The sequence below is a fragment of the Lingula anatina genome, chromosome 1 (assembly GCF_051362555.1).
Source record: "Lingula anatina isolate TDL-2025a chromosome 1, LinAna3.0, whole genome shotgun sequence".
NCBI lineage: Eukaryota > Metazoa > Brachiopoda > Lingulata > Lingulida > Lingulidae > Lingula > Lingula anatina.
Window position 1 is genome coordinate 56,026,001 of NC_141767.1, and position 13,779 is coordinate 56,039,779.

A 13,779-nucleotide genomic window follows, 5' to 3' on the forward strand; every position below is an offset into this window, starting at 1 on the left:
CTACAGAGCTTTGAGAGCCGAAAATGACATGGCTGCGTCTCTTTCGCCACTTACTGAACTCCACAGATGCGAGATTGACACGACCCATGTTGCATTCGTCTCTCAAATGACACTGTTATAAAACATGAAATAGGCATAATGTGTGATTTTCGCAGCTGAATAAGTAGACCCTTATAAACGAAGTTGACGTAACTTGAGAGTCATGTCGCTTTCAACTCTTACAAACCTCCAACAAAATCTATCTCCACACAGACGCGCGCGACATGTACTATTGGACATGGGTCAGTTGAAACCTTATTAACCTAAAGGGCTCATGTTACTTTCAGCCAACTCTTTTATGTCAAATCCAATTAATTTGAAACAGTGCTGTGCTGTCCCAAAACATTTTTTTCATTTGAATCCCATCATAATTTAGTGCTATCTAGATAACAGTGTGGCTAATTGCTTGTAATAATTATATGGCCTCATATTTTTATTTTCAAGGATTCAAATATAAAGGGTTTTAAGACGGTCCTTCTGTTTCAAATTAATTGGCTGAAAGTAACATGAGCCATTTAGGTTAATGTCGCTTTCAACTGACCCATATCCAATAGTACATGTCGCGCGCGTCTGTGTGGAGATAGATTTTGTTGGAGGTTTGTAAAAGTTGAAAGCGACATGACTCTAAGGTCACGTCAACTTCGTTTATAAGGGTCTACTTATTCAGCTGCGAAAATCACACGTAATGCCTATTTCATGTTTTATAACAGTGTCTTTTGAGAGACAAACGCGACATGGGTCGTGTCAATCTCGCATCTCTGGAGTTCAGTAAGTGGCGAAAGAGACACAGCCATGCCATTTTCGGCTCTCAAAGCTCTGTAGTAAAAGACGAACTCGGCATAGGCCTTGTCGTTTTTGCATGTAAAGGGGCGTCTAAAAGACGCACGCGTAGGCTCCTATGGGCCATGGTAGCAGCCAACTATTCTCACCTCCAACCTATTATGCAGCACATACCTTGAGTAGACAAAAGTGCTCCCATTTATTTATTTATTTATTAGTTAATAGAGACCCCCCAGAAGCAAACAAAGCAGCTCACTGGGCCATGAGGTAGTCCCTTTGCACCAAGACTGGCCTAGGTGTGTAAGAATGGGACAGACCTGTCTGGACAAGTTGCATAAACCTGACGAGGTTTTTGTTCATAAGATGCATATCCTGAGGTCGGAAGAGGAACTATACTTCAAACTCCAAGAAGACTACATATTTACCTTAAAGAAATAAAAAAACAATATTTGAAACCGGGTGAAAGCTGATGGTCCTTACTGTTGTTTGGAGTGTATAATCCTAAGAAACCAGATAAAATTAGAGGAATGTTTGACTCATCTTTACAGCATGAAAGCCTTTTACTCAACAACGTGATCCTTAAAGGTCCAGATATGACCAACAGTCTCCTGAGTATTTGTGATATCTCAGAACCCAATGTTATGAGTCAGATATGTCATTTCCAGTGGTAGATAGAAACCTTGTGGTAGAGTGGAATTAAAGTTGGCAAAACAAAAGCATGTTGTCTGCTGCCTCTGTATATGAAACATACCCAACAGCATTTAAGTGAATTAAACACCCTACAGCAAAAAATAACTGGTCAATTCAGAACAACTTTAAGACCCAAACTTGAGGCGGAGATAAATTATTAGATGACATTATTGAAAAAGTAGACCAGACAGCAAAGCTTGCAAATATACAGGCACCAAAAAGGAACATCAACAAAATACACGCAAAAATTAATTATTACAGTATAAGTAATTCAATCATGCTGTTTCCAAAAGAAAGCTGTCTCTTTATCAAACAAAACCACTCAGTAAAATTGTAGTTAAACAAAAATATAGTTTGGTAGTTACATGTCAAGCTGAATGTTGCCAAATTGTGCAAAAAATAAATAAATAAATAAAATAAAATAATAAAATAAAATAAATACACTTGTACGACCTTGTCATACTGTAGTTCTTACAGTCATTCCCATGCAAATTAGTATAAAATGAAGCACTAAATTATGTTAATCATTTCATATCAACATATGGTATGACACTCATGCAGAAGATTGCAGGAATTATAACATAACTGCTTTTACAGGGCAAAAGATTCCCAATATTATATATTTTCAGTGAAACCAGCTTCAAAACTGGCTGTAAATTGTACAGACTAGATACTATTAAAGCCAATTTTAACCCCAAAATCACTATTATGACACGTGTAAATGATAAATGTATGTAAGGCAGTACATAAGGAGTTTTTGGCAAAGGCTAACAATAACCTTAAGACAGCAGGATGGTCAAACAGTAGCACAATCACCAAGTTTAATAAAAGAAGCATAGATGACCCTTGTGACTTTGCTTCTTCTATTCTACATGACATTCCATGAAATTATTCCCCTAACAATAAAATTATTTCAAAATGGTTAAATCTGCAATCATGACCTTCTGTATTTTCCACTTTCTCCAGGAAAAAAAAAAACAGCTGTAATCTATTTTCCTCTGTGTCTCTTTTTATTTTTTCCTTTCTTATCCGTTTTCATTTTCTTCATATCTTTTTTCATTCTTGGGTCCACAACTTTAAAACGCCCTTTGACACCTGCAGGTCTACCAACCCGCTTTCCAGCCCCTTTTTTAGCCACAACATATGCCACTTCTGGCTTCTTCTTTCCCAAGATACCTGCCTTCTTGTAAATTCTGAAATGTGACAGACACATTTTGAAATCAGAAAAGAATAAAAAAAAGAAAGAGAAATGTCTGCTGTCCTTGTTAGTAACACAGTCACATCCAATATTAATATCCTTAACTTAAAAAAAGTACATTAAAACAAAATAACTTCTCTTACATATTTTTGATTTACCATTTATTTTACAGGGGTTTCAAACATATTATGCAACTTACTGTTTTATTTGTTGCCACTTCTCTCTATCAGTGACATCAACTGCCTCAGAAATGACATCTGCTTTCTTTCTAGCATTTTCCAATTTTTTCATAGCCTAAGAAAATTTAAAAATAAATATGTGTATGCATATAAACTAGATAGTGTATCATTTATAATAACATTGTGACTTTTAATTCCAGGATATGGCACTTTTAGCACACCTATAACTTAGAATAACACGTTTCAAAGCATTAAAATAAATACACATCAATTTTTACAAATCAATTCTAATTATTTCTAAATGCGTTTATCAATATAGCAGGGCAATGAAAGATTGTGATATTGATACAATACCTTTTTCTTTTTCCTAGCCTTGGCTTCTGCCAATTTCTTAATTGGTCTCACATTAATGGCTTTAAGTCTCTCCCTGTATTCCTGGACATCTTGCTGTTTGAAATAATACACTTTCAATGTTAATTAAAACTATAAGAAAACATAGTAAAAATCATTTTATTTATTAGTTTTAATATTTACATGTCAATTATGATATTAAGAGTCAGACCAGTTTTCATTTTTTTACTCACACTGATCAGCACTTCAAGAATCAAGCTTTTTCTTAAAAAAGAAACTTTTTGTCATTTAGAAATATACCTTTGTCACTGGTAGTTGTTTTCTAATGTGCTTGGCTTCATCCTTTACAAACCAATCTGGCAGGTTTTCATCATTAAATGTGTACCTGAAAACAATTTCAATATTTCAATAACAATTCTAAAGTATATAAAATAGGCCAGTGTCCTATGAATGCTCTTTGTGGGTGTGTGTGAAGGTTATTCATAACAAGCATAATTATCCAACATATTAAGGAGGGAGGCAAAGGAATTCGAATCACCACTGTCAGCACTTAATGTCTGTCACTTTGGAGAGTAAACTCAGATCAGAGAAGCGATAACACCGCTGGGTATTGTACCACCAACTGAAATAAGCCCATTCGCATGGAAAACAAAAACAAAAAAAAGGGGGGGAGGGCACCACCTCCCGCATTGTGCTTGACAAGCTCTATAAAATGCAGTTAACAAGAGTTCTCTTTTTTTTTTGTAGAAAATTACAATTTATAACAAAAGGGTGCATTGCAATGAGTGCCACACCCAGACCAATGCACCAACAAAGCCCAAAACTTACATGGATCAAGTTGCGATTATATGTGACCTACACCCAAGAGATGGGTATACAGTCTTATGGTCTAAGAGGTGACGCTGTAATCGTGACGATGCGACTGAGCCAGCATAGCCAGTGGACAAGACAGGTTAGGACTAAAATGGTGGTGGTAAATTATGGTACATGTATTACCATGCATTGTGTAAATTGCACTTAACTGATTTTGTGCATGTTGAAAATCATAAGGAAATATTTTGGTGGGCAAATTATCTCATATTTTAAATGGCTCAAACAACTTTATTCTTTAAATGGCAGTGTTATTGTTTGCTTATAGAGATGCAACTGTTTTTGGATTAGCTATGAAGGAGGAAGTTGCATTACACATCTCACAATCACCTGATTGTAGAGGATCTTTTAAGACACATCTGAAGATCATGACAGTCTTCTGGATTACTTTGGGCAACTGGGCCTACTGCATTTTATGACATTTTGTAAAACTTTGCAGCTTCTAAATATACCTGTTATAAGCTTGGTTTATGATTTCTCTTCTCTTCTTCCCTGATTGTATCATTTTGGCACCAATAGCCAATCCTACAGGATCTAGTCTTGGAATTTTATGTGCTGAAAACATTTAAACAGAGAACACTTAAGACATTATGGCTATGACATTATAATGATATCACTAATATGTCACACTTTCATGTTAAGTTACAAGCACGAACTAGAAACAAAAATCAACTGTACCCACCATATAACAAGGGGGGAAAAAGACAAAAAATAAGTATTAAAATGAAAGTTTGTTCTTTGACGATGTATTAAATAGTTCGTACTTCGATCAACAATAATAAGAAATAGCTTTTTATTCTTCATAGTGTGAACTATACAATTTCAAATGTAAACCACAAATAACTAACCAGGTTCTACAACTGGAACGACTTCAAAGTCATCTTGTCCATGAGAAGCCTTTCCAATCATCTTTTCTCCTGATTTTTTGTTTACCAGAACGGATTTATTTACATCATAATCACTTGCATCAGAATCTGCATCAGAATCTGAACTTTCATCAGTTTCTTCATCACCACTCCTGTTTTCTCTTACTGCATTATCAGAGTCACTGTCATGGCCAGAATCTGAATCCTGTTGTTTGGTTTCAAACTCCATATCACTGTCTTCTAAATCCTCATGTGATTTTTCCTTTAGTTTTCTTTTTTGTTTTCCCCTTCCTACAATATTCAAAGCAAACCATTAAGAATGTACACCTGGTATATATATATATATATATATATATATATATATATATATATATATATATATATATAGGCAACTCAAATGACACACATACTGTCACTTTTCATAACTGATCAAATATTTCTGATTCACAATAGTATCTAAGACAGTGAGGATCAAAAAGTGTTTTATTATACAAGTAATGTATCCAGAAAAAAGATAGGAGAACCCGGAATTTCCAAAAAAAAAAAATTCTGCCCCCTCAGACATGGGGAAACTGCCTGGCCTTGAAATTCTAGAGGAGCTGCAAGATTCATGTGAAAATGCAATACATGATAATAAATTTCTGATAGTATACCAAATAGTATACCAAATTCTACATGATAATAAATTTCTGATAGTATACCAAATAGTATACCAAATTCAAGTATAGGCCCCTGTGGGAACACACCAAATCAGCATGTCCGCATTTTTATAAATCCCCCGGCCCTACCGGCCCCTTAAATGGTGGCAGAAGAGGATAATTGTGGTGATGGGTGTAATCTGTAAGTCGCATGGGCATCTGGAGTAATTCTTAAGCCATGCTTGACTTGCTTGTAACATAGACAGAAACTCAACAACTGAATGTGAAATCCCCCCTAATGACAAATACAAAGGTTACGTCTGGCGAGGAAAGCATTTCTGTTGACCATTTTAGTTCCCTCGGGGTCCAGTACAATAATTTTGTTCCAGACTAATTAATCACATGTAAACATAGTCTAGCGAAAATAAAATACTTAGTTTGGACCAGCACAGAATTTGGAGGACAAACAGATTTCTTTCATTACAAGTCCACCGTACCTTCAGCATCTCCAAAGTTTTTCCCAAAAAACTAAAGAGCGAGTGTTTCTCACAATCACAACTGTAAAATACCCAAAACTACAAAATGTAAATGTTCTTCAATAGCTGGGGAAGCAAGGCATTTAAATAATGGGCATCATCCCCTCCCTGTATTCTTAAAATCCTGGGGAGGCTAGTTTCACTTGACTTTGTATTCCTAAAGTTTACCTAAAATGACTCCTCCTTTTTTAGTATACTCTTCAGTCATTCTTGCTATTTCTAAATCTTCATCTTGGTTGTCATCAATGCCACTGAAAATGGCCTATGAAAAAGGTTGCAGTATCAACTTAAATGTCATTTAAAATAGAAGTGCAGTCTATCACTCATTCCAAGTAAAAAAATGCTGTAGAAATTGCACTTAAAAAATGGAACATAACTGCTACAAACCAAACAAACAGTGGATTTTCAAACAAAAACTTGAATCTGTATCTTGAAAACAATCAACAATTAAATGCATGTTATTTTCTTTAAAAATGCAGATTCCACACATTCTATTTACCTTTTTAAACCAATTATCTGTTCTCCTGTTTGTTTTACTACCTCTGTCTTCAAGGTCCACCACCAAAGGGTTTTGACTTTTCTCATCTAATGCACTGAGCACATAAATAAAGGCAACAAAATGTATCAAAAAGTATTTTCACACAAAATACACACAAATTGTTACTTCCCCTTTGACATGCACTTTTCATAATTTGTTTTACTTGTGTTCAAAATGCATTCATCTTTTCACACAGGTGCAATCCAAACTTGTTTAGAATCACACAGGGATCAATTGGGTATAAGACCTTACCTATTTGGTTCATCATCATCTTCATCACTATCAGATTCTTCTTCTTGTTCAGCTTTACCTTCTGTGTCGTCATAATAATCCTTTGAATCATCACGGTCATATGATACAGTCTGTCGATAATTCTTAGGTAATACAATATCAGAGCCATCATAAGAATCTTCTTCTTCAACAATGTCCCCTTTCTCCAGCTCTGATAATTGCTGCAAATAAATAGTGATACTTTAAGTAAGTCATCAATAGAGATAATCTTGTATAATTTCCAATAAAATTCACTCTTGACGTGATCACCCATTTAGGTTGTTTAAAAAGAAAATGTTTCCATTGTTTATTGTTGTTGTTAAATTCCTTGGAGATGGAACAACAGCAGTGGAATTTAATACAAAAATCAAATATAGATTTACATTTAATTATTCTTGACAGTTGTGATGTACTAAAATTGTCAAAACTTACCTAACAATCCTATTGTTACCTTATGACTATTTTACTAATTCATCAACCAATCAAAAAAACATGATATCCTTAATTTCACTATCTGATGAAGATTTTGAAACAATTAAAATGTGTTTTAACCCTCACTGCTATGGATTTTCAATTTTAAAAAAAAATGACAAAAATTTTTTTAAAAAGTCTATTCCACAGGAAAGTCAGGGTGCCCACCTCCTTTGATTTTATCTTGTTTAATTTAAAAAGCTCCAAATCATCTGACATATCTATTTTGTCACCAGGGATGATCATTTTAAGATCCATCTTGTGTCTCAGTTTGGATTTTTCTTTTCGGACTTTCTTCTCTTTCCTAAAATAAACAAACCTGTGATAAACACAAAGAAAATATTTAAGGAACATCCACTTCGAGACTAAGGCAAGCTTAAAATGATTACCTTCTCACAGCCATCACTGAAAACAACAGGAGGCTCAAATGATTTGTTTTTCTCTGAAAAAAGTGTCACAGTTTGTTTTTATAGGTTAAAAAAACAAACTACTGTGTAATAGATTTAATTTATTTCACCTGTAGATAGAGAATGAAGTATATGTACAACCGCTCTGGTCAGGTACAAAAGAGAGAGTGAAAAAGGGCGCGGCAAACGACTAGGATCACGTGAAGACCATTCTCATCACATGGAAGAACCAACCAATCAACGCCCACCAAAGACAAAGAAAGAAAGAAAAAATAGATAAATGGATATGGTGAAAATACATGAAATGGGACTTCATACACCGTCACAAAAGAATTAGACAACTCTTTGTTACCATACCTTTTGGGGATATAAGAGAGCATGTGTTCCACAGACTCATCCATTTTTCCAATAAAATTCAAAAAATTTTCAATATTTTCACTGAATACAAATCCTATTTTACTCCACTTATTGCCATTCCTTTTTACATCTATATTTGATTACTTGATAATTTTTTTTATATACGAAGCTTTTATCTTTATGGAGATGGTAAAAATACAAATCATACATCTTTTTTCTTGGCAGTCAGGAAAAAATATAGGTTAAAGCAGTAATTCACCAGAATCTTGAAATGAACCTTGAACTATCTGAATCCATAGTCTACAAGGCTCTAATACCACAAAAACTAGGTTCAGATACAGACCATGTGGACAAAGACACAAGAATATGACTATATAAGCTGGTGGTACTAATTAATACTTAAAATTTTGTTTATTCTAGGGTCCAATTCATTTATTTTCTTTGTAATGCATGCTATTTTTGGAAACTATGGTACAGATTAGAGCACACACACCTCAATCAAGGAGCAAATCAAATTTGAGGATGATGAAATCAATAGGTGGCACATGGTGAGGCATTGGAAACCAAAACTTACTTATAGCCTTATTAATTTACTAAAATAAACCAAACAATTGTGATGGGGTTTGAGGTCTGATCTCATTTATTTTTTGTTACCATATCCACTTTTCATATTGCACCAATATTCCTATCTCTTTCTTTCTTTCACGTGACTTTATCTTTGGCAGGCACTTATCATCTCCTCTGATTGGTTACTACTGTTACATGGTCAGACTGTTTTCTTTCACCTGATCAGAGCTGTTTGTCGCACCCTTTGCTCATTCAGTAATTGGTGACTGACCAAAATGGTCATGCAGATCTCTTCATTTTTATTTCCTTTCTACAGGTGAGCTATTTATTCAAGTACAATTGCCTTGATACATAGTTATTTATTAAGTTTTATTAAACGGTGTATTTATTTTATTAGTTATTTTATTAATATTAAGTGCTTTATTCGCTGTAACATAGACTCATTCTGTAATTGGTGACTGACCAAAATGGTTGTGCAAATCTCTTCATTTTTATATCTTTTCTACAGGTGAAATAAAATACATCTATTACACAGTTTCACATTGAGTGTTTTTATCAATAGAAGCAATCTGTGACACAAATACTGAGTGAAATTACATGCTACCTTTTCTGTTCCTTTTTCTGCTCATCTTGGAGTTCAGAGAGCTGTTGCTCTACTTTAACATCATCATCATCATCTTCATCTTCCTCAATTGTTTCCACAGCACTGAAAGAGGTATTTTAATCCACTTAATTAAAAAAGATCTAAATATATATTAAACATACTATAAGGAATACTTGGCATAAAAAAGACATGAACCTGATTATTTTCAAAAACATCTTTTGGTTTTATCAATGTTAAAAAAAATTATCAAAACTAATAAAAAAGGATGACAAATTGAATGTGTTCTTTCAAAACTTACCCAGTTACTTTATTTTCTTCTGGATGAAATTCTTTTCTTAATTTGTTTCTCCAAGTGATTAAAGATCTGATATTAAAATGGGAAAAATGAATTTTCACATTACAGAATCATATATATATATATATATATATATATATATATATATATATATATATATATATATATATATATATATATATATATATATATCAGGCAAGACTGAAATCCAACCAGATTTTAAACTGCCTAGGCAAATGTTGAAATTGAAATCTTACCTATAGATATAGCTTTCTTTCATTATTTCATGGAAGCAGGTCTACAAAAAAAAAAAAAAAAAAAAAAAAAAAAAAAAAGCTTGGCATCTACCAGCTTGAAATGTTGGGTTTTCCACCTAGTTTTCTTCAATTCACAATGTCAATACAAATTTTCATTCCACACTCTTGTTTTATGAAGAGGGGACCTGCCATTTATGGGTTGTGGCATAGGCAACAGGACAATGATCATCAACCAGAAAATCCCCACCCTCATCTCACATTCATATAGTAAGTCTTAATTAGGCTCTGGATCTCATACAAATAATGAACACCTACAATCTTGCATAAAGTCACAAACCTGATCTCCTTTTTCCCTAAAACCTTAATATCCTGGCAACATTCCTTGATTTCAGTGGTGGTTAAAGGATGAGAAGCAATTTTCCTATCATCTAATTGTATCTAGAAGAATAATTTGTGCATCATTCATATCATATCTAGAGACCAAAAGATAAAAGTAAAACAAGTCTTTTAAAGTACAAATTGAAACCTACATTTATTTATAATAAAAGTATATTATTGTTTGATGTTAATATCAAAAACCTAATATCTGTTTTAGAAAGAAAACCATATGAATACTTACCTTATTACATTCTGCTAGTAACTGCAAGTGGTTTTCACTGTTTATGTATTCAGAAGCATTAAGAACATGGTATAGTGTGTAGTCTCCATCTGCATAACCCTCCCTTTGTCTGAAACATCAAATAATTAATGACCTTACTACGTGGACACAGTAGATAATTTAACAATTATACATTTTAAAATTAATATGTGAACATGATAAAAGACAATCCTTAATCTTACCTTCTGTGCTTCTCTGGGTGCAGCAAATCCAATGCTAATTTCTTGGTTACGTCCACATCTTTGAAAATATGCTTTGGATCCAGAAATTTAGGATCCATTTTGTCTGGAGAAATAAAGCCTTGACAGACCACAAAGATCTCAGCAGATTCATTTCTGGATGCTTGAGGCTTTGTGGCATGAACTTTCTTGAACAACTGCTGAAGCACCCACATAAGTGGCTGATAGTCCTTGGAGCGAAAAACTTTGGTTACAAACCATCCTCCCTTCTTCAGCATTTCTGTGGCCAACTTTAGTGCATGTAGGGTGAGCTCAGCTGGTAGGAAAAATAAGGTTCAAACTTCCCTTAACTGCTTGGTGTATGTAGCAAAATGTTATGCAAAATATCTGAAATTATTCTTTATTAATTCAAAGAAAAATATTTTCCAATTTATGAAAAAAAGTTTCACAAAACCATGACACGCCAAATGTTGAGTACTAATAATAATTCTCAACTTTAAAAAATAGTTAATAAAAGAAAGCAATTTTGACAAATATAAAATATACATTTGAAAAAACTTGGCATCAATCTTAACTACACATACTGATCCTACCTTGTGTGTAAGCATCATGAATCCAATTCTTGCCAACATTAGGCGCGCCATCATTCAGCACACAGTCAGCTTTCCAAGTCTTCAACTCTTGTCTTAATGCCTACAAAATACAAAAAATTGGACATTTTGATCGAAATAACAACCCCACACAAAAGGCACTAGCTGGCACTTAAATTTATATTTGCACTGACTTTGACTTGTACAGGCAAAGATAACCAGCAAATTTATTTTTAAAATTTTCACCAATAACATACCTGTCTACATTTCTCTGTGGTGATATCCTCAGTGAGAGTAGTGACATTGTGAATTGGTTTGATTGGGACCAAATCCACACCTGCAGTGTGAAAAATAAATAAAACTTGCAAACAGAAAATACACACAAATAAAATTAAAGTGAAATACATATGATAAATTTAAATATTTCATGTAACATCCATGGTGTCAAATGTGTATTGTAACAAGTTACCTAAAAGGAATATTTGATCTACCATATCATACACAGCTGTCACCTTGATCAGCTGATAAATCAAACTAGACAGCAAAGCTCACAAATATACAGACACCAAGCAGGGAAAAAACACTGCAAAAATATTCACAAAAGGACGAACCCCACCCCACCCCCCAAAACCCCTGGCTACAATCCTGCGAGTCCACATCTTTGCAGTAGCTATAGGTCCTTCTATTTAACTAGCCAGTCATTAAAACTGAAGTTTTAAATTAAAAATGGAATAAAACATCAGTGAAGGGATGGTTCAAGCAATAATTCTTGAGTAAGAAAACATCGCTCTTTATCCCAGGAAAATTCATTTTGGCAGGGAAATCCCATGAGTGGGCCTTGAAGCTATTGATATTTTGCCATAATGAACTGGCATACAAATACATAATGTTGTTGAATCAATTCTTTAAGACATGATAGTAGTTACTGAATTAAAACTAGATAGGCCTTACCAACAATTACACTAGACACAGGCATATGCTGTGCTGCAACTTGTAGCCATCCTCCAGGAGCTGCACAGAGATCTATAAGAACTCTAGAATTCTGCAAAAACTCAAACTTGCGATTCAGCTGAAGCAACTTAAAAGATGCCCTGGATCTGTAGCCTGAATGGTAAAACAATATATTGATTAAACTAGGTTTCACTCAAAAAGTGAGTAAAATCATTAAAACCAAGTGATCATTTGAGAGTCTGACAGGAAACAATTATCCTGATTTATATTTTGTGCGTTCAGGGTATAATAAAGACACCTATGATATTACAGGATACATATGAGGCAAGGTTACTTTATTGCTGCTGTGTAATAAGAGCACTGTGAGCCAGTACACAAATTACTTTGTTTCAGCTAAGTATGTAGATTAAAATTCCGAACCCCTTCAATATTCCCATTTCGAGTCAGATCTTGATGAAACTTATTAAGTATGTTGTTAGAAGTCATGACCCATTATCAGTTTCTCAGGCACTTTGGCATGATTACATCAAATGTTTTAAAAAATCTTTTTTTTTAATAATTGCCGATGATACAGACATAAAAATATGTTCCTTCGGATGAAATTTGGTAAGTAGGAAGAAGCACACAATTTGATGTGATTACCCAAAAAATGCAGATTTTTTAAAATACTGTCAATAGGATTTCCCATTGTAAATTTTAAAACTTTGAATTTTTTTTAAATATAAAATGATGAAACTGTTAAAGGATTGTTCTAAATAATTAAAAGAAAAAAAGCATATTTTGACGAAATTAAGATCTTGTTCAAGATCTTGCTATTATAACAAATGCAATAAGGGAAAATGTCTAGTCTTATTGAAATTTTAATTCAGACCTGCCTTGTCAGATTCAGACAACAGAGGGGCCTTTTGGCCTAATTCTCGGAATAACATGTACAGCAGATTTACAAACAAACAAAGGGAAGATGTAGCCAAGGAAATTAAATGTAGGTTTGAGTGTGATCTGATTTCTGCTTCTATTTTATTTGGATTTCTATTTAATTGGGTTAATTTAATGAAATTCGCAAAAAGTAGTTTTCGGACTTTGATCGGGTATTTAGCGCTATGGTAGATTGGTTTGGTATTCTGAAGTAATTTTCTTTGGTTTTTAGGTTTATTCAGCAGGTTCTTTAACCAAATGACAGTCGAGCGTGATTATTCTAAAGTTTAAGGATGGTAACTTAAGTTTAGGTAACGAGATGTTTTGTTTACAAAAGTCGACTATGATCTATTACCTGTTTCTTTGGCGAGCTGATAAAACTTGTCCTTCCTAGCCTTTCCAACCTTCGTCTTTTTGCCCATTATATTTTTTCAGTAATATAATATCACCTGAACACGGAGACCTACTTATACCTGTAAACCCATGATACACATGAACATGTGGTGGTCTTAAAGTTGTTAACTACGTCATCAAATCATGTATAGAGGTGTCGCTTTACAAGATAAGCCCGAA

The 13,779-nt window shown here is 33.8% G+C and overlaps 1 protein-coding gene across 3 annotated transcripts; it reads right to left on the reverse strand.

The window, feature by feature from the left end:
- Positions 1 to 1,355: 1,355 nt before the first annotated feature.
- On the reverse strand, positions 1,356 to 13,743 carry LOC106166072 (pre-rRNA 2'-O-ribose RNA methyltransferase FTSJ3). Of its 3 annotated transcripts, none has more exons than XM_013544489.2 (19): positions 13,562 to 13,743; positions 12,292 to 12,444; positions 11,598 to 11,677; positions 11,344 to 11,443; positions 10,754 to 11,066; positions 10,533 to 10,641; positions 10,251 to 10,351; positions 9,660 to 9,725; positions 9,362 to 9,463; positions 7,595 to 7,730; positions 6,938 to 7,137; positions 6,647 to 6,740; positions 6,316 to 6,409; positions 4,956 to 5,264; positions 4,560 to 4,662; positions 3,538 to 3,622; positions 3,241 to 3,333; positions 2,907 to 3,001; positions 1,356 to 2,702 (listed from the first exon to the last, which is right to left on the reverse strand). In XM_013544489.2, the coding sequence occupies exons 1-19, from the start codon at positions 13,626 to 13,628 to the stop codon at positions 2,498 to 2,500; spliced, it is 2,505 nt and encodes an 834-aa protein (XP_013399943.2). In that variant the 5' UTR covers positions 13,629 to 13,743; the 3' UTR covers positions 1,356 to 2,497. The 3 variants fall into 3 exon arrangements, with proteins under 3 accessions (XP_013399943.2, XP_086861008.1, XP_086861020.1); XM_087004882.1 differs by having other exon boundaries at positions 7,595 to 7,745; XM_087004894.1 differs by lacking the exons at positions 11,598 to 11,677; positions 13,562 to 13,743 and having other exon boundaries at positions 7,595 to 7,745; positions 12,292 to 12,347.
- Positions 13,744 to 13,779: the final 36 nt, after the last annotated feature.

Coding starts and splice junctions, on each gene's coding strand:
- LOC106166072 (XM_087004882.1), bottom strand. CDS start 13,628: ATGGGCAAAAAGACGAAGGTTGGAAAGGCTAGGAAGGACAAGTTTTAT. Junction 5,265..6,315: donor AAAAGGAGGAGTCATTTTAG/GTAAACTTTAGG, acceptor TGAATATTGTAG/GAAGGGGAAAACAAAAAAGA. Junction 3,334..3,537: donor AACAACTACCAGTGACAAAG/GTATATTTCTAA, acceptor TATTTCAAACAG/CAAGATGTCCAGGAATACAG.